This window comes from Solanum verrucosum, unplaced genomic scaffold, assembly GCF_900185275.1.
Source record: "Solanum verrucosum unplaced genomic scaffold, falcon-dt-bn FXZP01000016.1, whole genome shotgun sequence".
Classification (NCBI taxonomy): domain Eukaryota; kingdom Viridiplantae; phylum Streptophyta; class Magnoliopsida; order Solanales; family Solanaceae; genus Solanum; species Solanum verrucosum.
This window is the reverse complement of record NW_026020243.1, coordinates 989,500-1,012,848: the sequence shown is the minus strand read 5'-3', so window position 1 is coordinate 1,012,848 and position 23,349 is coordinate 989,500. Positions and strand designations below refer to the sequence as shown.

The 23,349-nt window shown below is 32.9% G+C and overlaps 4 protein-coding genes across 4 annotated transcripts; 2 read left to right on the top strand and 2 right to left on the bottom strand.

The window, feature by feature from the left end:
- Positions 1-207: 207 nt before the first annotated feature.
- On the bottom strand, positions 208-833 carry LOC125832949 (two-component response regulator ARR22-like). The gene is made up of 2 exons (XM_049512121.1): positions 588-833; positions 208-387 (listed from the first exon to the last, which is right to left on the bottom strand). Exons 1-2 carry the CDS (start codon positions 831-833, stop codon positions 208-210), a joined length of 426 nt encoding a protein of 141 aa, XP_049368078.1.
- Positions 834-7,212: 6,379 nt separating this feature from the next.
- On the top strand, positions 7,213-10,608 carry LOC125832901 (uncharacterized). Its single transcript, XM_049512083.1, has 9 exons — positions 7,213-7,470; positions 7,826-8,030; positions 8,143-8,233; positions 8,311-8,456; positions 8,598-8,841; positions 8,943-9,047; positions 9,147-9,329; positions 9,452-9,656; positions 10,076-10,608. Exons 1-9 carry the CDS (start codon positions 7,251-7,253, stop codon positions 10,564-10,566), a joined length of 1,890 nt encoding a protein of 629 aa, XP_049368040.1. The 5' UTR covers positions 7,213-7,250; the 3' UTR covers positions 10,567-10,608.
- A 2,403-nt stretch (positions 10,609-13,011) lies between these two features.
- On the top strand, positions 13,012-17,871 carry LOC125832948 (uncharacterized). The gene is made up of 8 exons (XM_049512120.1): positions 13,012-13,448; positions 13,837-13,927; positions 14,022-14,164; positions 14,835-15,078; positions 15,619-15,723; positions 16,298-16,480; positions 17,066-17,270; positions 17,355-17,871. The coding sequence occupies exons 1-8, from the start codon at positions 13,012-13,014 to the stop codon at positions 17,852-17,854; spliced, it is 1,908 nt and encodes a 635-aa protein (XP_049368077.1). The 3' UTR covers positions 17,855-17,871.
- Positions 17,872-20,849: 2,978 nt separating this feature from the next.
- Positions 20,850-22,628, bottom strand: LOC125832905 (uncharacterized). The gene is given in 2 exon segments (XM_049512087.1): positions 20,850-22,033; positions 22,035-22,628. Coding segments are annotated over 2 exon segments (1,602 nt in total). The 5' UTR covers positions 22,587-22,628; the 3' UTR covers positions 20,850-20,983.
- Between the last annotated feature and the right edge of the window lie 721 nt (positions 22,629-23,349).

Genomic DNA, 23,349 nt, shown 5'->3' with positions numbered 1-23,349 from the left:
GATAGATATGAGACTCTGAATGAATAACCAACAAAACAAATATTCTAGTTCATAATAATAGTTGTATAGCATCAAAATCATATGTCTACTAGTACATCTTCAATACTCACCAAATTTGAAAATAATACTTGTATAGGTCAAGTACATGACTAAAGAACTATATTATATAACTTATCTTATAATAAGGTGATTTATTTTTCTATAATATTAAACTTTGTTGGAAACTTTCTCAACAAGACTCTGAAGTATTTCCTTTGTTAATGGCTTCTCATAGCATTCATCAAGTCCAGCATCCATAAATTCTTTGCGATATTCTTCATTGTCATCTGGAGTTGTTATTCCCACAATCATCGCAGTAATCCCCATTGATCGAAGCTTTTTTGTTGCCTAGTAATAAAAAAAACATTCAAAAAAATAAAAATATAGTTCTCGCATAGACAAACATTATGTTTGTTTGGATTTTTCAGAAAATATGCACGTGTGTTACACGTGTATATCGAGTTATGTCATATCATTAAAACAAACATTCGAGTAAACAATTAGACATAAAATTAAGAATAAATTATAATTAGTTAGGAATTAATTACCTCGATACCATCCATAATAGGCATAGTTGAGCTCATTAGGATTAAATCAAAACGCATTTGTGTTTTATCATGAATATTGAATGCCATAAATCCATTTCTTACTCCTAATGTCTCCACTCCAAAATTTTGAAGACATAATATATATGAATTTTGAGATATATCATCATCAGCCACAATAAGTACACTTAGCTTTTTCACCTCATTCAACTTTCTCTTTCCCTTTGAAGATGAAGCACATGAAGACATTTTTCTGCAAAAAAAAAAAAAGAGAAATTAATTTAATTGTACTTTATAATTGCAATAAAAAAACATAATTATTGAGCATAGTTCTCATTATTCACTAAACATATATGAAATTATTGAATGAGAGAGTTGAGTAAGTATACTTGAAAAATACTTGAAAGCACAATATACTATAAAAATGTTTTGATGGTCATTTAAATAGGAGTCTCATGGTAAGTTTTCATAAATAAAATTTGCCAAAATTTGCTATTGGAAATTAATAATAAGTAGCAAATTGAATTGAATGAAATATGCTCAAATTTGTTGTGGAAAGTTTGAAAGAGCAATTGGATCAATTTGATGTTATTGCATTTAAGAGTTTTTTCCTCTTTCTAAAGAGGAATTGTTGAAAGAAAGTATTTAAATTTCTTTAATATATTTGACGTTCGACATTTTTAATTATTGTAGGCCTTATTTTATGTTTTTTCCATTACAAATTATTGTAGACTTTTGACATTTTTTTTATTGCAAATTATTTTTTAATTATTGTAGACTTTTGACATTTTAAATTTTTTGACACGTGCGTGCGTTGTACGTGTATATCGAGTCATGTTGAAAAATTTCAAGATCTTTTTTTAAATTTTGGTTTTAGATCACCCACTCCCTCTTCCCTTTCCTTATGCACTAGGATCGGATATCTAGGGAGATGGAGGGTGTTCATCTTAACCCCTCAATTAAAATTTACATTTTATATATATATATATACCTTACTTACATTGCAAAAATATAGTCCAAATTTTACCTAACAAATCTTTAGCCCAAAGCTCAGTTAGGTATACAACAATTTACATCTTATATGCAATAATAGATAAAGCTTTCATACTTTATTTTTGCAAAATGTTGAAAACTTGATATACAATATTATTTACCCAATAAATAGTATATACAAAAGTATAAGAAATAATTGTACGTTCATATACAATAATATACAATCAGATACACTATTATACAAACAAAAAAAAATTGCTTTGTCTTTTTTCTTGAATCTAAGCACCAAATTCATCCAAAAACATTTTAAAACTACACAAAATAACCCAAAATTTTATATTTAGACTCCTCAATATATGTAATTGATCTTTGTTAACAATACTAACTTGAAACATAACTTATTTGTGAAAATTTAACTTGCAAACTTTGAAGCTTTCCGAACTTTAGCAATGTCTGAACAGCACTCCCATGTTGGGTTTATGAAAGAAAAATTAATAAGAATATGTTGTTACTTGTTAGTAATAGTGAAGTTTCATTATGAAGTAAGATGGAATATAAATAATTTTGATAAATAATTGAGATAAATTTTGGAAGAGAAATTCAGTCCCATTGAAAGTGAAGTAGTTGGATTTATTTAATTTTTCATAGTAGAAGGTAGAAAAAATAAGATATATATCTTTGATGTGAGTTTGTGAAAGAAAAATTAATAAGAATTTATTATCAGCAATGGTAGAATTTCATTATAGAATACAACTAAGTAATGTAACTTTATGAACCGCACTATAGTGTAATTATCTCTAGATTGGTTAAATATCCTATATACAATATTAGAGATTGAAATAGTGATTTATAGCCCCATAATATTTGGCAACTAAACAGCCCTTTAGTGTTCATATTTGAGGAAGGAAATTGATGGTTAAGTTAGATTCGATTTTTATTTTCTTCACCTGACAAATAGGTGTATTTCTTGCAATAATAGACAAAATTAAATAATAAAAGATGACTTACCAAAATTATTTAAATTACCAAAAACTTAAGATGTATAATTATTTTAATTTTTTTTATTAAGTGACTAAACGCTTTTTAACAGTGTGGAAACATGGGATGTTGGGTTTTCAACTATCACTTAAACAACCCACGATTATTATCCACATGGCACATGCTTAATTATCACTAATTATATTTAATTTTTAAGATAAATATAATTAATTAGCACTAATTATTGAAGGAGAATCTTAAAAAACAACAGATCCAAGATTTTAAGCTAGAACTGGTTATGGTATAGACTATTTATATACATTAAGTATTTTTTGAAAATATATATATAAATACAGAATTTGAGTTAAAGCTACTAACTTTTTTACCAAATTTGTAAATAAAGATGGCACAACCAAATATTCTCATTGAAATTATCACTGAAAAATGCATAGTATTCTCGGCCCAAAGATATTTTGATTGAATCAATGAAAAAAAATTTATATATCCGTATACGGCGCAACACGAAAATTTAGGATTCATAAGGAAGTATTATGATGTTTGGTACAATCATTAATATAGAAATCTAACCTTATTACAAGTCATAATTGGACAACTCACGCTAATGAAAAATTAATTCATATATATACAATTAATTTGACCTAAATATAGTATAAATTCTAAGAAGTAGTTGATTGAATTTGGCTTAGATCTAAATTGATTTTAATCATAAATTAGTTGATCATTATTTCCAATATTAAATATATTTTTTGTGTAACTAAAAATATATTATATAATCTACAAATGGATAGTCCCTAATTTAAATGTCATGTATGTGAGTTCATGTATAAATGAAGATTAATTTGTGGTCTTATTTCTTATATCCATATCATAATGAATTGAACAGTTATATTTATGAGGCACCAAATTCATCTCAAATTATTGATTCACCAAGGTTATTTTTAAAAATAAATAATAAAATTGTGTGTGTAATATATATATATATATCAGTTATGGGTAAATTTTGTTTTGGTCCTGGTGATATACTTCTCAACATATTTAACTTTAAATAAATTAAAATATGTATTTTTTAAACATTTATGTAGAAAATGTGTGATATTTAACTATTTGTATAACTATATTATCGTGAAATACTGAATAATAATATAAATTTAAATAGGATATTAGTGATTAAATTGTGGGAGAATTAGTAATTATGGTAAATTTGTGAATACTACAAGAAAAAGGGATTAAAATTGCATAATTTAATTAATTGAAGATTAAAAGTCTTATTTGTTTACCCTTAATAGAGGTTTGAATCTAAATGGTCATACTTTAGGTTACTAATTGCATTTGTTTACATTAAGATTTAAGCAATTATTCTTAATCATTAATATTTCAAAATAAAGATCTTATTATTAATATCGTTGAGTGATATTTTTGCATGGATAATTTATATCATCATTGTGTCCATAATTACCGGTCGTCACCACTAACTATCTTTGTCATCATAATCATACCATCATAACGATTAATCACCATCATTATCGCTAACCACCATTGTCACCACAACCATCATAACTAGTCACCACTACCCCCACCATCGTCACCACCATCATAACTAGCACTATTGCCAACTATTACCAACATCATCGTCAACCACCACACATTTTTCAGTCATCACCACCATTACCAATCGTCGCTATTGTGTCAATCGCTACAAATCTATCACCATCATTACTAGCCACTAACACCAACCATTACTTAACCACTAGCACCAAATATAAATATTTTATTTGAAGTGTAAATTTATTATATTTAAAACTAAATAGATTATACACATTCAAACAGTCATAATTATTTAGTATTCATATCTAGAAACAACATCTTAATCACTCAAATATACATTCAAATTCAAATATCTTAATCTTAATACATACAATAAACCTCAAATATGCTTTTAACATATAACTAAACGTCAATATTTTTTTAATAATATACATCTTGACCTTTACAAAAGTAGACAATAGCCGTTGGGGACCTAAATATATATTAATCATTGAGTTTTTTAAAGTTTTATTTTTTAAAACATAACTTGTAAAATACTCAATTGGCACATTTTGTTAAACTTGAAGCCCTTGTTTTATAAATAATGTCAAAATATCTGCCCCATAATATGGGCCCAAATGGACAAATCATTAATTTGTATTTATGACATTGTCAGAAAAAAAAAACTTTTATTGGAAAACGTAACCAACGGATAAAATTTCCATAGTATTGGACTATTGGTCAAAAATTCAGACTCAAAATTATTATTTTCTTTTATTAAGTTTATTATCCCCTACCCCACCCCCCACTAACTCCGCTAGAACGGCTAGAGTGACATTCAGAAATGCTTTTACAAATATGGTACATTATATTTGGGATATGATTCGAAATAGTTCCTTAAATATATTTTTGAACAGTTTGAATAGGCGTTTGAATATAGATTTGATTATACTTTAAAATAAAGATTTTAAGAATTAAAATTAAGAAAATAATATTTGAAAAACAACTATTTCACTGAAAAAAAAATTAAAGTTTTGTGAGTGAATTATTTTCTCATTACTTGAATAGCTCAGATTAAAAAAATTATCCAACACATAACTAAACAATGTGTTTAAAGTACTTTTTGGAAGATTTTTTTTTATGTCCAATAAACCCTTTGTAAATTTGTCAAAAGTGAACATTTATTTGTTTTTATCTAATGTTTAAAAAAATTCTATTCATTAAATTTGAGGAAAATTATGAAATTTTTTTAAAACAAAACTAACATAAAAGTGTTGCACCTCAAAAAATTACATCAAACTATAGAAACACAATATCCCCCCCCCCCCCCAAACCCAACCCCACCCAAAGCTCTTATAAAATTTAGCAAAGCGAAATTTGTTAAATTAAGACGGAGACTAAAAGTGCTCATATTAGACAAATTTAAAAGACTAAACTGTCAAGAAATATATTTAAGGGACTATTTTAAATCTACATTGAACATAAGTGACCATTTTTGTTATTTTCCCCAAAGTAGATGGCATCTTCCATTTTGTATATTTTCTATATATACACACATAATATACACACAAATTCCCATCAACTTGCCTGATAGTTGTCTGCACGACTACTCATTTTCTTCTTTTTTTTCAAACTTGAAGTCCAACAAGTAAGTTTGTTCACTTTGCAAATATTGTTTTCTTGATTAGCTGTGTTTTTTTTTTTTCAACATTTTGTATGTATATTAGTTGTAGTTCCATTGAGTTTTTTGCTGTTTTATTGAGTTTTACAAGATTGTTCTAGCAGAAGGCTATTGAGGGGTATGTGACAAAAAAGTTTATTTTTTTATTCCACATTCTGTATGTTTGTTTTGTTGAGTTTTGCTGTTTTTATGAGCTTTTTAGTAGACTCTGATAGCAGAAGGTCCTTGAGGAGGGTTGGGGGGTTAGCTTGTATTCTTGATTTGTACTTTGTAACTAAAAGAATTCTTTCTTTTTTTCAACATTGTGTAGTTCTATTGAGTTTTGCTGTTTTTATGAGTTTTACAAGATTGTTCTAGCAGAAGGCCATTAAGGGCGTGGGTGTGGGTGTGGGGTGGGGTGACAAAAAAGATTATTTTTATCCTCCACATTCTGTATGTTTGTTTTGTTAACTATAGTACTGTTTAGTACTAGTTTTTTTGAGTTTTGCTGTTTTATGAGCTTTTTATTAGACTGTTCAAGCGGAAGGTCCTTGAGGAGGGTTGGGGTTATCTTGTATTCTTGATTTATACTTTGTAACTAAAAAAGATCCCTTTTTTTTTCAACATTTTGTAGTTCTATTGAGTTTTGCTGTTTTTATGAGTTTTGCTAGATTGTTCTGGCAGAAGGCCATTAAGGGGTGTGGGGTATGTGACAAAAAAGTTTCTTTGTTTTATTCCACATTTTGTATGTTTGTTTTGATAACTAGACTATTTAGTAGTTTTATTGAGTTTTGCTATTTTTATGAGCTTTTTAGTAGATTGTTCTAGCAGAAGGTCCATGAGGAGGGATGGGGTTAGCTTGTATTCTTGATTAGATGTTTTTCCTTTCCTTTTTACTACTTTGTAACAAAAAAGATTCTTTTTTTTTTCAACATTGTGTAGTTCTATTGAGTTTTGCTGTTTTTATGAGTTTCGCAAAACTATTTTAGCATACTGTTCCATCAGAAGGCCCTTGAGGAGGGGGGTAAAAATGGGGTAAATGTGAATACCCATGATGGGTTTGTGGTGTTTATCTTGTGGTCTTGATCAGCTGCTTTTTCTTTCTTTTTTACTATGTAACAAAAAAAGACTCTTGTATTCTCAACATTCTGTATTCTTGTTTTGATGACTATGGTGTTCATCTTGTGATCTTGATTAGCTGCTTTTTCTTTCTTTTTTTACTTTATAACAAAAAAAGATTCTTTTTCCCCCAACATTCTGTATTTTTGTTTTGATGACTATGGGTTTGTGGTGTTTAGTATGTGGTCTTGCTAAGCTGTTTTTTTTTTAAAAAAAACTTTTTCAACACAAAAAAAAAGATTCTTGTTTTTACCAACATTCTGTATTCTTGTTTTGATGACTCTGGTATTTAGTAGTTTTATTGATTTTTGCTATTTGTATGTTTTTTAGCAGATTGTTCCAGCACAAGGATATTGAGGGTTTGTGAAAAAATGGGGAGAATGTCTATACCCATGATGGGTTTTGTGGTGTTATGCCTGTGGACTGTGGTAGCTGAGGGAGGATACATGAAATACAAGGACCCAAAACAGCCATTGGGTGTTAGAATCAAGGACTTGCTGAAAAGAATGACTCTTGAGGAAAAGATTGGTCAAATGACTCAAATTGAGAGGGCCGTTGCCACAGCTGATGTTATGAAGCAAAATTTCATTGGTATGCTTGTAATATGCATTTGGTTTTTTGAAAAAGGCACATCTATAGGCTATGTTACTCTGACTGCCCAAAAATGTTGCCGCACATGTGTCAAATCCTCCAAAGAGATACTATCTTTGAATGATCCAACACATATTTTTGAGAGTCCTAGCAACATAGTATAGTATGTATATATTTGGTTACTTATTGTTGTCTTGCCTTTAAGAAAAAAAGATATTGATAGATCACTGTGGCCTAAGACTTAAAAGTGAGTGAAATTTTGTACTAATTTAGGCATGGAGAGGGGAAAAAGGATTCTCTTAGATTCAGTATTGTCTTGTATTTTGGAGTTCATCCTCAATATTTTTTCTGGCAGGGAGTGTACTGAGTGGTGGAGGCAGTGTACCTGCACCCAAGGCCACTGCTCAGGTTTGGACCAATATGGTAGATGGGATTCAAAAGGGTGCTCTTTCAACCCGGCTTGGGATTCCCATGATTTATGGAATCGATGCGGTTCACGGACACAACAATGTCTATGGGGCTACAATCTTTCCTCACAATGTTGGCCTTGGTGTCACCAGGCAAGTAGAATCCTCAGTGATAATTAATGATTTTCAGAATTTCGGGTTTTTGATTCTTAAGTTCCTTTCCTTTTCATTTAGTGATAATAAAAAATTTGCTAATTTTATGCAGGGATCCTGAATTGGTGAAGCGTATTGGGGCTGCAACTGCACTTGAAGTTAGAGCTACAGGAATTCCATATGTGTTTGCTCCCTGCATTGCAGTGAGTTGATATGATTACACTTTGTGCATATGGTGCTTCTCTATGTATGTTATGTCTGAATAATTGTTTTATGGTAGGTATGCAGAAATCCTAGATGGGGCCGTTGTTATGAAAGTTACAGTGAAGATTACAGGATTGTGAAAAGCATGACTGAGATCATCCCTGGTCTGCAAGGAGATTTGCCAGCTAAATCTAAGAATGGTGTTCCTTACGTTGGCGGAAAGTATGAATCTTTATCCCTTTTTAGATCCTCATCATTTCCTTGACGATGTGTTAGTTATACTAGCAAATTCTTATGAATCATCTATGGTTCTTTGACTATCAATGCTGATGTTGTTGTTTGTTGAACTTTCATATGATTAAGGACTAAGGTTGCAGCATGTGCTAAGCACTTTGTGGGAGATGGTGGCACGAAGAATGGCGTTGATGAAAGCAACACTATAATCAGCTCAAATGATTTATTTGACATCCACATGCCTGCATACTATGACTCACTCAGAAAGGGTGTTTCAACGGTAATGGTGTCTTACTCAAGCTGGAACGGAAGAAAGATGCATGCCAACCGAGACCTTATCACTGGCTTCCTGAAGAACAAGCTCAAGTTCAGGGTAAAGATGATCATTTCACTTGGTAGTAAAATTCCGCCAGTTAAAGTCAAGTCGGGATATATTCCAGTATAACCCAAACTCGTTTGGTTTTTATCTTTCAGGGCTTTGTCATTTCAGATTGGCAAGGGCTTGACCGGATTACTGACCCTCCTCATGCTAATTACTCTTATTCAGTTCAAGCTGGAATTACGGCAGGAATTGACATGGTTAGTCATATAAATTCGTAGACAGATCTTTCGATCATCTTATCTTGGATATGTTATACTAGTTCTTTATATTCACTATGGCTTTTGTCTATGCTTCAGATTATGGTCCCTGAGAATTATAGAGAATTCATCGATACTTTGACTTCTCAAGTGAAAGCCAATATCATTCCCATGAGCAGAATTGACGATGCTGTGAAGCGGATATTGAGAGTTAAATTTGTCATGGGTCTCTTCGAAAACCCAATGTCTGATCCTAGCTTGGCAAACCAACTCGGTAGCCAGGTAAAAAATGTTACCTTAGTTATCCCAATACTATGTTGCTCGGGCTTTTTGGATAGTCCGAGCAACATAGGTATAGCTCTTGCTTGTATTAAATCTAACCTGCTTCATTGTCTTTTCTATAGGAGCATAGAGACTTAGCAAGGGAAGCAGTTAGGAAATCACTCGTGCTCTTGAAGAACGGAAAAACGCCTAGTCACCCACTGCTTCCCCTTCCAAAGAAAGCACCAAAAATACTTGTTGCTGGAACTCATGCAGACAACTTAGGTTACCAATGTGGAGGCTGGACAATCCAATGGCAAGGCGTTGCAGGCAATGATCTTACAGTTGGTACGTCTTCACACTCTCGTATTTTGTAGTTTTAACAACATCTCTATTGTGACACGACGCAACAATTTCTACCATCTGCCTGCGATCATTAGCGTTTGAACAACACATAATGTGCGTGATTGATCAAATTATACAGTGATTTCCTCCTCCTTTCTAGACATACTTAATCCATTGTTGCTTGGACACTTCAAAAATGTTGATGGATGTGTGTCGAATCCTCAAAAAGTAATGCAGTTTTGTTGGAACCGACATGGGTGTGTTAGCATTGTAGGAGTGTCCAAGCAGCATATTACATGCGTTTTACACCAACTCTATTCTGTTGTTTTACTTAGCCTTGTAAATAATACTGTCAGTCTGTTACTCCTTCTCACACAACACATCATTTTTCCGGTTTTGATACGCGTTCCATAACTTGACAGGAACCACCATTTTATCTGCTATCAAGAAAACAGTTGATCCTTCTACACAAGTAGTCTACCAACAGAACCCTGACGCTAACTTTGTTAAGTCCAACAAATTCTCCTACGCCATTGTAGTCGTGGGTGAAGTCCCATACGCAGAGATGTTTGGCGATAGCTCAAACCTTACAATAACTGAACCCGGCCCTAGCACCATCAACAACGTCTGTGGGGCAGTGAAGTGTGTTGTAGTCGTTGTCTCTGGCCGTCCAGTCGTGATGGAGCCTTACATTGCCAAAATAGATGCTCTTGTAGCTGCTTGGCTCCCCGGGACTGAAGGACAAGGCGTTACTGACGCTTTATTTGGCGATTATGGCTTTACTGGTAAACTCGCCCGGACATGGTTCAAGTCAGTTGATCAGCTTCCTATGAATTTTGATGATTCACACAATGATCCTTTGTTTCATTTTGGATTTGGACTTACAACTAAGCCAGTGAAAGCCAACTACTAAACATGAAAAATGAGTAATGCAAAGTCATTTTGTCAACAATTTGTGCAAGCACTGGCTTTCAAGAAAACAAAAAGTGGTATAAACTTACCACAAAATTAAGCCAGTAATCTTGTTATTTATCATTATTGAAGTTTGTGAATTTTGCCATGTAATATATATTTTAGCCTGAGAGTATTGTAAATGAACCTAAATGGAGCATTTATGAAAATGAGGCTTAGTTATTTTGTGTTGTGTTGATTTACGAGTTTGACAGGATTTAGTAGCTTTGACTCTGCTCGATTTTGGTGATCTACTACTAGTCCTTTAGTATATGGGCTCCAAAAAGCAAGTTGAGATTTTTATGTTAAGAACTTTTAGAGAAAATCCACTTACATAATTTAACCAAGCTAGAAATGGTGAAAAAGACTGATTTAGTTGAAATTATTGGGGCGTGAAAAATGTTAATAGTATTTTATTTGAGCACCAGATCCAACTAGCAAGTGGCTAAAAGGGACCACAGGTTTGAAAGAGAATTTAGCATTTTGGGAAGTCAACTCTCTTTATCTCTCTGAGTTTTGTTTCTAATCCCTTCTACGTATTGACCTTTATTAACTACGCCGTAAATTTCATCAATCAATATTAGGCTCTCGAAGAAAAAAGCCCAACGAATGTCCCCAATCCCGCACATCATATCGACGTACTCTCCCAAAATCATCTTGCAAATAACATATATCATATTACATAACCTTGAATATATCGTATCAAATTACTTAAACGACAGAAATAACCAAAGGGTTAAAAAACTTAAATGTACAATTTAAGCACTTAAATAACCCATATATAACAATACTTTAACTTTTCACCCATGTAACAAAAAAATTAAAAATTAAAAATGTTGATTTTTTTTTGTTTTGTTTTACATTGCAAGTAAAATATTATTTTTCGTAGAACTAAAATAAGAATTTATCAGTAACAGGACTAGAAAAAAGACTGTTGATTTTTTTTTTCATATTTACCCTTTTTTTTAATAACCTTCTCTTCGAGAAAGAGTATTAATAACAACATTTAATTTATGTCCAAATATAACATATTCCAACAATTCACTTAATATAGAACATATAATATTTAACTCTTTATATAGGTGATCCAATAATATAAAAATCATTTAAATTTGCTTAGTGTATAAAAGTTAAATTCAAGAATCGTATCTTGTAGTAATTATTACTGACCATAAATCGACATTCTATGAATATTTGTCATAAAGTATAATTAATTGTTTTCCTTTTAGGACACAATCTTATCTTGGAAAGAAAATTATAAACATATTTTCTAGCTAAATAAATAAGGTAAATAATTTTTAAAAATCCTACGTGTAAGCTATTTGTGTTTATCTTAAACTGATTTATAGTTTTTACCGTTAATCTTGATCATAATCACTAATTAAATTTGTAGATATCATAATCATCTAAAAATACTAATACTACTCAAATACTATATTATAAAAGCTTCATAAAATTTCCAGTATGTAAACTAATTCACTAATTTCATCTCTTTTACTTGGTACGTTTTCGTTATTAATATTTGTTATTCACTATTTTGCATCTATTTTTTGCACGATAATTTTTTGAATTTCTGGGTGAATTTTGGTGTTTTTTTGTTTGTTTTTACATACATAATAATATCCTTTTCATTATTTTTCTTCTGTTTCTCCACTTTTAATTTTGTTGTTAATCCATATATTAACAACAAAATAATTGATCTGATTGATTATGTTAAGCTATTAGTGTGTAAAACTTGAGATCTTACTTTTGTTGTTTTAGTATATAACGATGTAAAAAATGGATCATGCATGTATTTTTATGTTATTACTGTGTAGAATTTGAAATCTTACTTATGTTGTGGGTGTTCTGAAAGTGGCGGAAGCAAAAATATAAAAGATATGTTAACAGTGAGATGCAGACTCGGGCTCAACAACACTAAAAGAGTCTTAAGCACCAACCCAAGAGTCAATGAACGAATTAGATCATTTGTTCATCAGATGCTCTATGATAATTTTATACAAATACCTCTTAACTTCTACATAGATATATATATTTCGAGACGAGGTTAATGGGTTCTCGAGCACCCGACGAACTCTATGTAGGTCCGCCTCTGTACAAAATAGATCGTGTATGTATATTTATGCTATTAGTGTGTAGAATTTGAGATCTTGCTTATGTTATTTTAGTGTATAACGGTATACAAATTGGATTGTGTATGCATTTTTTTTATGTTACTAGAGTGGGGCTTGAAATATTTCTTTTGTTGTTTTAGTGTATTTAACGGTAGAAATATTAGATCGTGTATGAGCCGTGTATGTTGTTTAGTGTTGTTTGAGTGTAAAAAAATATAAAAATTACTTATCTTACTCTTATCATTTTGTCTATTTACAGAAATATTTCATATTAAGTTATTAAGTGATCATCTATGAAATCAAGAATTACAATCCTTTTATTGGGACTTGTGCTACTATTCTCAACATGGGACTCATGCATGGCACAACAAGGAGATTACTTGCTCTACAAGGATCCCAACAAGCCAATAAACGCACGAATAAAGGATCTAATGAGTCGGATGACATTGTTAGAGAAAATTGGGCAAATGACACAACTCGAGAGAAAAAACATGACAACTGACATCATGAAAAATTACGGGATAGGGAGTTTACTGAGTGGTGGTGGAAGTGTGCCAAAACCTGAAGCAACAGCCAGGGAATGGGTTGATATGGTGAACGAATTTCAAAGAGGAGCATTGTCTAGTAGGTTAGGGATACCTATGATTTATGGGATTGATGCTGTACATGGACATAATAATGTTTATAAAGCTACTATTTTTCCTCATAATATTGGACTTGGTGCCACTAGGTATGTTTTCTAGATTTTCTAATTTAAATATTTTTTTCTAATTTAAATATTTTTTAACTTTTATATACTGACGATTCAATAACCTTATTAAAGTATAAGGTATGAGTGCCTTTTCAAACCCCGAGGGTTTTTTAAAAAATGTTAAGAGTGCCCTTTCTTTAGCAGAGCCCCTTTCGCTCAAAAATTATATTAGGTAGACAAAAAAAAAATCTTTGAATGATTTTCTTATAAGTTTACTTTTTATATTTTGTTTTTTGTTTTTTTGTTATAAAAATAGTTACCCTTAGTAAATGTCACTAAATTATGATCTTGTATTAGGAAAATTAAATATTTAATTTTCTCAAATTACATAATAATTTGTATTTTGTTTTTGCTTTAATTTTTGTAGAGATCCCGAACTTGTGAAAAGAATTGGTGTAGCAACAGCTCTTGAAGTTAGAGCTACTGGCATTCCTTATGCTTTTGCTCCATGCATTGCGGTATAATTTAATATGTTATAATAGAGATTAAGAATTTTATTATTTATAATATAATTATTTTATAAGTGATCTGATTGTACGAATATTTTTGCAGGTATGTAGAGACCCAAGGTGGGGTAGGTGCTATGAGAGTTATAGTGAGGATCCACAAATTGTGAAACAAATGACTGAAATTATACCTGGTTTACAAGGGGACTTACCTACTAATGTAGTAGGCATTCCTTATGTTGGTGGAAAGTAAGTTAATTTACATTTACATATCTTAATCTTAACATTTTTACTCAGTCGATTAAAAATAATATTTTTATGATATAATAGATTTGTAGTCGTTGTTGATGTATATTTGATGTATAGTAAGTGTATAATCAATAATTATAGGGGTAAAGGATACCTGAACCCCAAAAATTAAGATTAGGATTAATTTCTCACTAAGGGGATAAAGGGGTCCATATGAACCCCTTCGTAGAGGTTTATGGTCACTAAAAGGCGTAAGGGATTCTTCTGAATTCCTTTTGTCTTAAAATTACACTATATATATGTTTTTTTCATTCTTGACGTATTTCTTTATACTTTAACCCCCACCCCCCTTCTTCTTTTTTTTAATTGAATATGAACTTGTACATTTGTTACTTGACCTAAGGATCTTTCAGAAATAGTCTCTATTGAAGGTACGGTGGTCAGCATACACTTTACCCTCTTCAGATCTCACTTGTGGAATACACTAGTATATATGTTTGTTGAATATGAACTTAGTACATTTGTCATTTGATTCGAGTGTCTTTCAGAAATAGTATCTCCGATAGGGGTAAGATATGTGTATGCTCGACCCTCCTTAGACCTCACCTGTGGAAATACACTGATATGTTGTTGAATATGAACTTGTACAATAATTGTTTTTTTTTTGTAGGGAAAAGGTAGTGGCATGTGCAAAACACTTTGTTGGAGATGGTGGCACAATAAAAGGGATCAATGAAAACAACACAGTGGCTGATTGGCACACATTGTTAAGCATTCACATGCCTGCTTATTATCATTCAATCATCAAGGGAGTTTCTACTATTATGGTTTCATATTCAAGTTTGAATGGAGTTAAAATGCATGCAAATCATGATCTTGTTACCAATTTCCTCAAGGGCACACTAAATTTCAGAGTAATGAATTAACCACTTCACTTTTTTTTAATGTTTATTTTACATATATACAATATATTGGAGTCTGGTTATACGCGTCCTAAAGTTCCCTACCAAAGGAGACTCTATTCCAAGGTCCCGTCTTCTGGTTAAGGACGAAGGAGTACTTACTACTCCACCACAATTCTTGTTGCTCAATACTTAATTGCTTTTTTGTTTACCACTTGGTGTCCATTCCCATATTGGGGATCTATTAATTCGGAATCGTGTTGGAAAATACCGTTTTGGGGGGCTAAATTGCTCCCTAGACAAGGCGACTAGATTCCCAAGGGTCAAAAGCTCCAACTTGAGAGCTCTGATTAAGGACAAAGGTGATTCTATTCCCAAGGGTCAAACGCTCGAACTTGAGATCTCTGATTAAGGACAAAGGTGACTCTATTCCCAAGGGTCAAAAGCTCGAGAACTCGAGATTTCTGATTAAGGATGGAGGGGTACTTATCATTCTTACTGCAATTTTTAGTGATAGTTGAGAACTAATAGTTTTGATTTCTTTATTTTTAGGGATTTGTTATCTCAGATTGGGAAGGAATTGACAGAATTACCTCACCACCTCATTCAAATTATACACACTCAGTGTTGGCTGGGGTTCAAGCTGGCATTGACATGGTTAGCTTTCTAGTACTCTCTTTGGTCATTTACATATGTTGTTTATATTATTGGTGTTGTAATTCTTTTGATCTTTTTATATGTCGTTTAAACTTTTGATGTTGTACTTCTTCTGATCTTTCTCGTATATCGTGTAAACTTTTGATGTACTTCTTATGATCTTTTTCATATGTTGTTTAAACTTTTGATGTTATACTTCTTCTGATCTTTTTTATATGTGTTTAAACTTTTGGTGTTGTACTTCTTCTGATCTTTTTCATGTCATTTAAACTTTTGATGTTGAACTTCTTATGATCTTTTTAATACGTCGTTTAAACTTTGATGTTCTACTTAATTTGATCTTTTTCGTCTGTCATTTGAACTTTTGATGTTCATATGTCGTTTAAACTTCTGGTGTAGTACTCTCTCTAGTCTTTTTTATATGTCGTTTAACTTTGCTAAATCGACAAATATTTTGGACCAAATTTCTTTTTGGAGATCGATAAAATAGATCGAGAGACTACGTACTATGTCAAGAATCAAGATGTTATGAAATTTGAATTTTCATCTGATTATTTTTGTGGTTTTTTTGCAGATCATGGTCCCTTTGAACTATACAGAATTTATTGATACATTGACCTCTTTGGTGAAAAATAATTTTATCCCCATGACCAGAATTGATGATGCTGTGAGGAGGATCTTGAGAGTCAAATTTACATTGGGTCTTTTTGAGAATCCTTTGGCTGATTATAAATTAGTTAAACACGTCGGAAGTCAGGTCAGTCTTGAAAACCGAACAAAAGAAGCACAGTCTGATGCATGAAATATCTCGTGTTTCCCATAAATGCACAAAGTGTCTCGTGTTGTTCTGGAAAAATGTTGTCGTGTTCACTCAATGTTGAAACAGAACAGAAACAAAAAAGACAGTCTAATGCATGAAGTATCTCGTGTTTCCATGAATGCACAAAGTATCTCGTGTTTTTCTGGAAAAATGATGGGTTCACTCACTTTTGAATTAAAAAAAAAACAGTCTAATGCAGAAGGTATCTCGTGCTGTCCTGGAAAAATACTGTTGTGTTCACTCAATTTTGAAACACAACAAAAAAAGACAGTCTGATGCATGAAGTATCTCGCGTTTTCCATCAATCCACGAAGTGTCTTGTGTTGTCCTGGAAAAATGCTGTCATGTTCACTCAATTTTGAAATAGAAGACAATCTGATGCATGAAGTATCTCGTGTTGTTCTGGAAAAATGTTGTGTTCACTCAATTTATTTTAAAACAGAACTATATCTTAAAAGATGTTATTCTAGTACTCTTTCTGTTTCATTTTATGTGACGTTTTTATTATTTTTTTCGGAACAGGCACATAGAGAATTAGCTAGAGAAGCAGTTAGAAAATCACTTGTGTTATTGAAAAATGGTGCAAATGCTAATGACCCTATGCTACCATTGCCTAAAAAGGCATCAAGAATATTAGTTGCTGGAAGTCACGCCAATAATTTGGGCTATCAATGTGGTGGTTGGACAATTACTTGGCAAGGAGTTGAAGGAAACAATGTCACAATAGGTATATATTTCTTACTCTTGTCAAACTAAGACACGTAAAATGAAACAGATGGAGTATAGTATGACTTTTCGAAAAAAAATTCAGGTACTACTATCTTGGATGCTATAACAGCTAGCGTTGATTCAAACACAGAAGTGGTGTATAGTGAGAGTCCCACAACGGAGTTTTTAAAGTCGAACAACTTCTCATACTCAATTGTTGTAGTAGGTGAGCTACCTTATGCAGAAACAGCAGGAGACAGTATGAATTTGACAATTGCTAAGGGAGGAATTGGCACAATGAGCAATGTATGTGGCAACACAAAGTGTGTTGTGGTGTTAATTTCAGGCAGGCCATTAGTTGTGCAGTCATATTTGAGCAACATTGATGCACTTGTTGCTGCATGGTTGCCTGGCTCTGAGGGACAAGGTGTGGCTGATGTGTTGTTTGGTGATTATGAGTTTAGAGGAAAGTTGTCAAGAACTTGGTTTAAGAATGTGGATCAATTGCCAATGAATGTTGGTGATAAAAATTATGATCCACTTTATCCTTTTGGATTTGGGCTCACTACAACTAAAGTTCAAGATCAAGTAGCTTCTAGATAGACAATTAGAGATGTTGAATTACTAATATTTATAAGTTTTTGAACTAGTTTTTGGTTTTGATTACCTACATGTTTACTTGTGTTACCATTTTTTGTTATAATGAATCATCTATTTCGATTTGTGTGTCCTATTTTAACTTTTATATAATATGTTTCAGAATGAATGTCGGTCTTTTTATATTAAGGTCTAAAACAGTGGAAATATATGAAATATTTTAGAACAGACTAGTCAAAAATGGCTCAAACTAAAATTAAGTCAAGAGAGGTTGCAGCTAAAGCAAATGGCAGGACAAGGGTAAGCTAGCAAAATACTACTATTTCTTTTTTATTCAACTATATATTAAAGTTCATAAATATTTATCAAAATGATTAAGTTTAATGATTTGAGAAATAGCTAGCCCTCGTATTATGGGAGTTTCTCAAGTCGAAATTCCTTCTCCCTTACTTATAGGTGCTCGTTCTATTTTGATTTGAATGATTTGAGGCTCTCGAGGTATATATGTCTGGTCCTTTTTAAAGTGTTTCAATAAGGGATGGAATTAGAACAAAGTTAATCTCACAAGCAGAGTCAATATTTGAAGGTTATGAATTTAGAACTTGAAACAGAACTCAGCAATAGTTTTGAAGAGTCGGAACAACATAGGCTAAATGAATGACCAAGCACACATAAGTTTGAAGCCAGAACATAGAAGCCTAAAACAAGCTCTTTAGAATATCTAGATCAGGTTCTGAGTTAACCAACTTTAAAATATGCTTTCAAAAATACTGACTAGAATACATCTTGACTATATACTCTGATTATTTGACAAGAAAATTCTCAAGAATAACTGAAGGAATATTGCAATTAAAGACCTGGAACCAGACACTAAACCATAACCAAACCCAAGTTTGCATAAACCATCAGAATTGTGTAAAAAAAAAAAAAAAAAAGGCAACATGATGCACAAAGCATCCCGTGTTCACACAAGGTCAAGGGAAGAGACGCATGCCAAGGGATTGTGTTGTAGGCAGCCTACCCTGACACAAGCATCAGTGGTTGATTCCACCGCTCGAACAAAACGCCTATGGGTCAGATGGAGACAATTTTATCGTTGCTCCAAGGTTCTCCTTCATGCTGCTCAAAGACAATTGCTCAATATTAACTGTGGAAAAGCCTTTATGCAGGAGATTCTGAATGAAATTGCAACACATGCTTTAAAAAGGACAACATACTGCAATTGGAACACAATTATCATAAAAGATACTCAAATGGTTCCTTTGTAACATACATGATAAAACTTCAAAAAGTGGTAGTCAGCATTTCATTTTTGGGCATAATCTTATATACACAACAACAGATAACCATATAATATCACAAAGTCATATAAGCCTTGACATGTGTCTAAAAGGTTTCAAACAGACAGGTGCAAGGATCAAGAAATAAGCATTTAAATGAGTGGCATCGTTGAATAAATTCGGTCTTTACATTCATTTAATGAAAACTACAGGTTGCAATCAAAGTCAATAAAGCTACACAATGTTTCCTAGAGCTATGTTGCTCGGTCTTTCCAAAAATGTTGTCACACCCGTGTCAGATCCTTCAAGAATGCACTACTGTTGGAGGATCCGATATGCACACGACAATGTTTTCAAAGAGTCAGATCATCATAGTCCTAGGGCATACTTCAATGGACCTTTATGATTTCAATGTAGGAAACTAACAGAACTTATAAATATGCCAGTAAAGTTTACTCTGAATAGATGGGAACATGCATTTAGTCAACTGAAGAAGCACACATAATGGCATTTTACACTCAAATACACCAGTCACGAAATCATCCATATAATTTGAAACAGCATATCACTAAAACAATCACTGCCTCATCCAGCTTTTTGAGAAAGGCTAAGTTTTATAAAAGTTGCAGCACTAAGAAAGTGCAAGTGCTGTAATATCAACACGATAGCCAAAAAAACAGAGGATCCCATTGTATTTTTGTCTGGATTCTCAAAGCAGCGCTAAATTTTACATCTAACTTAACTTGGAAGAACAAATAGCAAACAACCAAAGAAAGATAGAACAGAAGAATAGCTGCATAGCTGAAAACACAACAGGACCAATCAGATGGCTGATTTAGAAAGTACAAAATAACTACATATCAACGGATGAAGCATCAACCAATGGGGCATTGATCTATACTATACATACATGAACACATATGATTAGCACAACTACTACTTTTATCAGAAAGTTTAGTACACCAACACTTGTGCTAAAGCAAAAAAGCAACCTCTTTTAAAAATTATGGTGTTAGGGCCAGCTAAGAAGCATCTTATGCATTAACAACTAAAAAAACAGCAAGCAGCTATTCAATAACATGCTACGAGACCCAGATCACATTTAAACTAATCAAACAGTAGAATCACATGTCAGCCCACACATAAGAGATGAGAACCATAATACAAACCTCGTAAGATCAGCAAAATATACACATGAATGAACTAAAGCAGAATGACACTTAAGCAAAAAATTAACTAGGGTTCAACGACCATGACTCAGCCGATTTTAACTTCAAGAAAGAAAAAGTAAGAAAATATGTCCTAAATTCTCACCAACTAAATGATGTTCAAAGGCAGCATGCTTAACACATGCAAGTCAAAAAAGGAACTTGGGAAACGGTGTTTCCAGTGGCAAACGGGTGATAATGCATAAGAACCTGTACAGTAATGGTATAACCTCTTGTGAACTGAAGTGGACAGGGGCAACTACGTAAAATGTGGAAACTCGGCTACGTTTCAAAGAAAGGACAATGGGCTAATTTCTTTTTCTTATGTGGTGAAACTGGTATGAAAGGGTAGCAGAAAACTGGACAATGGTTGAGGAGCCATGTGAAAATTTGACTACTCACAATCTGCAGAAAATGTCTGAGCAAATTTGGCAAAGCATAACCTATATTGGCAAAGTCTGGTCTACCTCTAATTACATTAGACTACCACACAAACCAGTGAAATAGTATCAGTAAAATCCAAATATTATCAGCTTACACATAAGTAACGACAAGTTATTATCAATCTCCACTTTCTAGATAAACAATCAAGTTTCTACACATATCAGCAATAACACCAAAATTTAAGTAAACAACATACAAAAGGATCAATCATCAGCCGCCTCTGTAGACTTCCCTCCAAATGGATCGTGAGAAGTTTCAGTATCCTGACCAATGTGGCGTTGCACAAGGCGCTGCAGATCAGCCATAACCTTCTGCTCACGCTTAGCCTTCTCCTCATAGTTAAACATGGCCAAAGCTCGCTTGTCTTCAGCACTGTAAACTTGGTTTTCCTTTCTGATACGAATAGCATTCATCCTCTGATGCCTACTACCACTCATCACATAGCCAAGACCCTCGAATTTTGAAATCTCATCAGCAGAAAGACCCACTTCACCTCTACGTGGAATACGCTTCCCTTGCTGAACATACTGGGCAATAGCATCACCTTCACCAGGCCTAAGTGCCCCACCATAGCTGATATGCCCTTCAGCCCTTGGCAAGGGCATTGGACCAACTGGGGCCTCATCTTCAAAATTACTTCTCTTCCTTGCCTCAATCAGTTCTTTAAATTCAAGCACCTCACCATTAACTTCATCAATCATTGCTTCATCAGCCTTCATCTCATTAATTCCAGCATCATCATTCAACTCCAAGCTCTTTTCTGGTATGTCACTATCCTCTTCCTTCTTTTTCTTACTCTTCAGAGCACTCTTTTGCTTCTTACTAGCATCAGAATCATCAATTTCACCATCTTCGCTTTCGCTCTTGCTTTTACTCTCACTCTCACTTGAATAGCTTTTCTTTTTGCTTCTTTTCTTCCTACTACTACCACCCCTTTTATGTCTCCTGCTACTCTCTTTTCTCTTCGACTTTTTCCTTCGTTTGTTCCTTTCTTCTTCTGATGATGAATCATCAGTAGACTCTTCCTCCGATTCACTCACACTTTTCCTTCTCGATCTCCTACTCCTGCGTCTAGAGCTGGATTTCTTCCTCTTCCTAGATTTCCTCGGTTCAGAATCTGAAGCCTCTGAGTCGGAATCTGATGCATCTGATTCAGATTTGGAATTGGATTCACTTCCAGAAGACTTAGTTTTTGACTTCTTCACATCCTTTTTGGATCCATCCTCCTTCTTTACCATCTCGTCTTCGATTTTTTTCTGCAATTTCATCAGGTTCTTCATATTCCGGCTCATTTTCTTTCCTAGGTGGACTTGGTGTGCAATTCCAAATACAATTCTTCAACTGTTTCCTCAATTTCTGACGTTTTAGCCTCCGGTACTCTTCAAAACTCAAGCCTTTAAGCTCTTCATCCGAATCAGAATCTGCAGTTCTTCCACTCTTATGATCTCGATCAAGGTATGGTTTCTTCCCCCGTCCAAATCTCCTAGGAGGTTCATTCGTAGGGCTTGGTCTCCGGTACGAACGATCTGGAGAAAACGATCGCCGGTTGTTTCGTCCATTAGTATGTGACGCTTGCTGGTCTCTATATGGACTATAAACCGGACTCCGACTCCGGCTACCGCTAACACTTCGGCTCAGGCTACGGTTTCGGTTTCTGACAGGACTACGGCTACGACTAGGACTTCGATAGCGGCGTCGATTGTCGTAGTGTGAGCTCCGTTGAGGTGAGTACCGGCCGCCGTCACCGTCCCGGTGGCTCCGATGCCTGTCGTCGGGGATTTCTACGGCGGAGGAAAGCCTACCCATTTGGGAATTAGGGTATTGTAAATGAAAGAAGGCGGCCGGCGGGATTGTAAAATATAAGGTGTATGATTTATTATAATTTAATTTTTTTAATTAAAAATATATTATATATTTTAATAATTACATATTCGATTTAGCCCGCAAATAAATAGAGAGAATTGTATGAAATAGCAAATTATTAATTCAAATCAAATGATATAGCCATAGTTTATTTTAATTGTAATTCGTAGCAAACATCTCATTTTTTTGTCATATGATTCGATATACAATTAGTCATTTTATACATTTCGATATAAAATGTATAAAATGTGTTTTTGTTTGTATAAAGCGAGAGAAAAGTATATATACAAATACAAATACATATATTTTTCGTCATATATATTTATAATTATACAAATACAGATCTTATTATACAAATTATAATGTATAAACTATGGTTATATTATTTAATTTGTAGCAAATTATACAAATTAAAAGTTTCATAGCAAACATATAATTTGTTATGGAGCGCAATTATGCAAACTATATCTATAACATACAAATATAATTTTTGTGTTTGTTATATGTGAAAGTTGCTCAGCACAAATAAAATGAATCAAAAGTGCAAATTTCAAGTATTTGAATTTTGATTATTAAATATTTAATATCACAAGAACTAAATTTAATAGAGGGGCAGAAAATGTCATTAATCTAATTATTATATTGTTTTTTCTTCTTATTCTTTCTACTCAATATTCTATGCTTAGGTCTCAAATTAAACTTATAA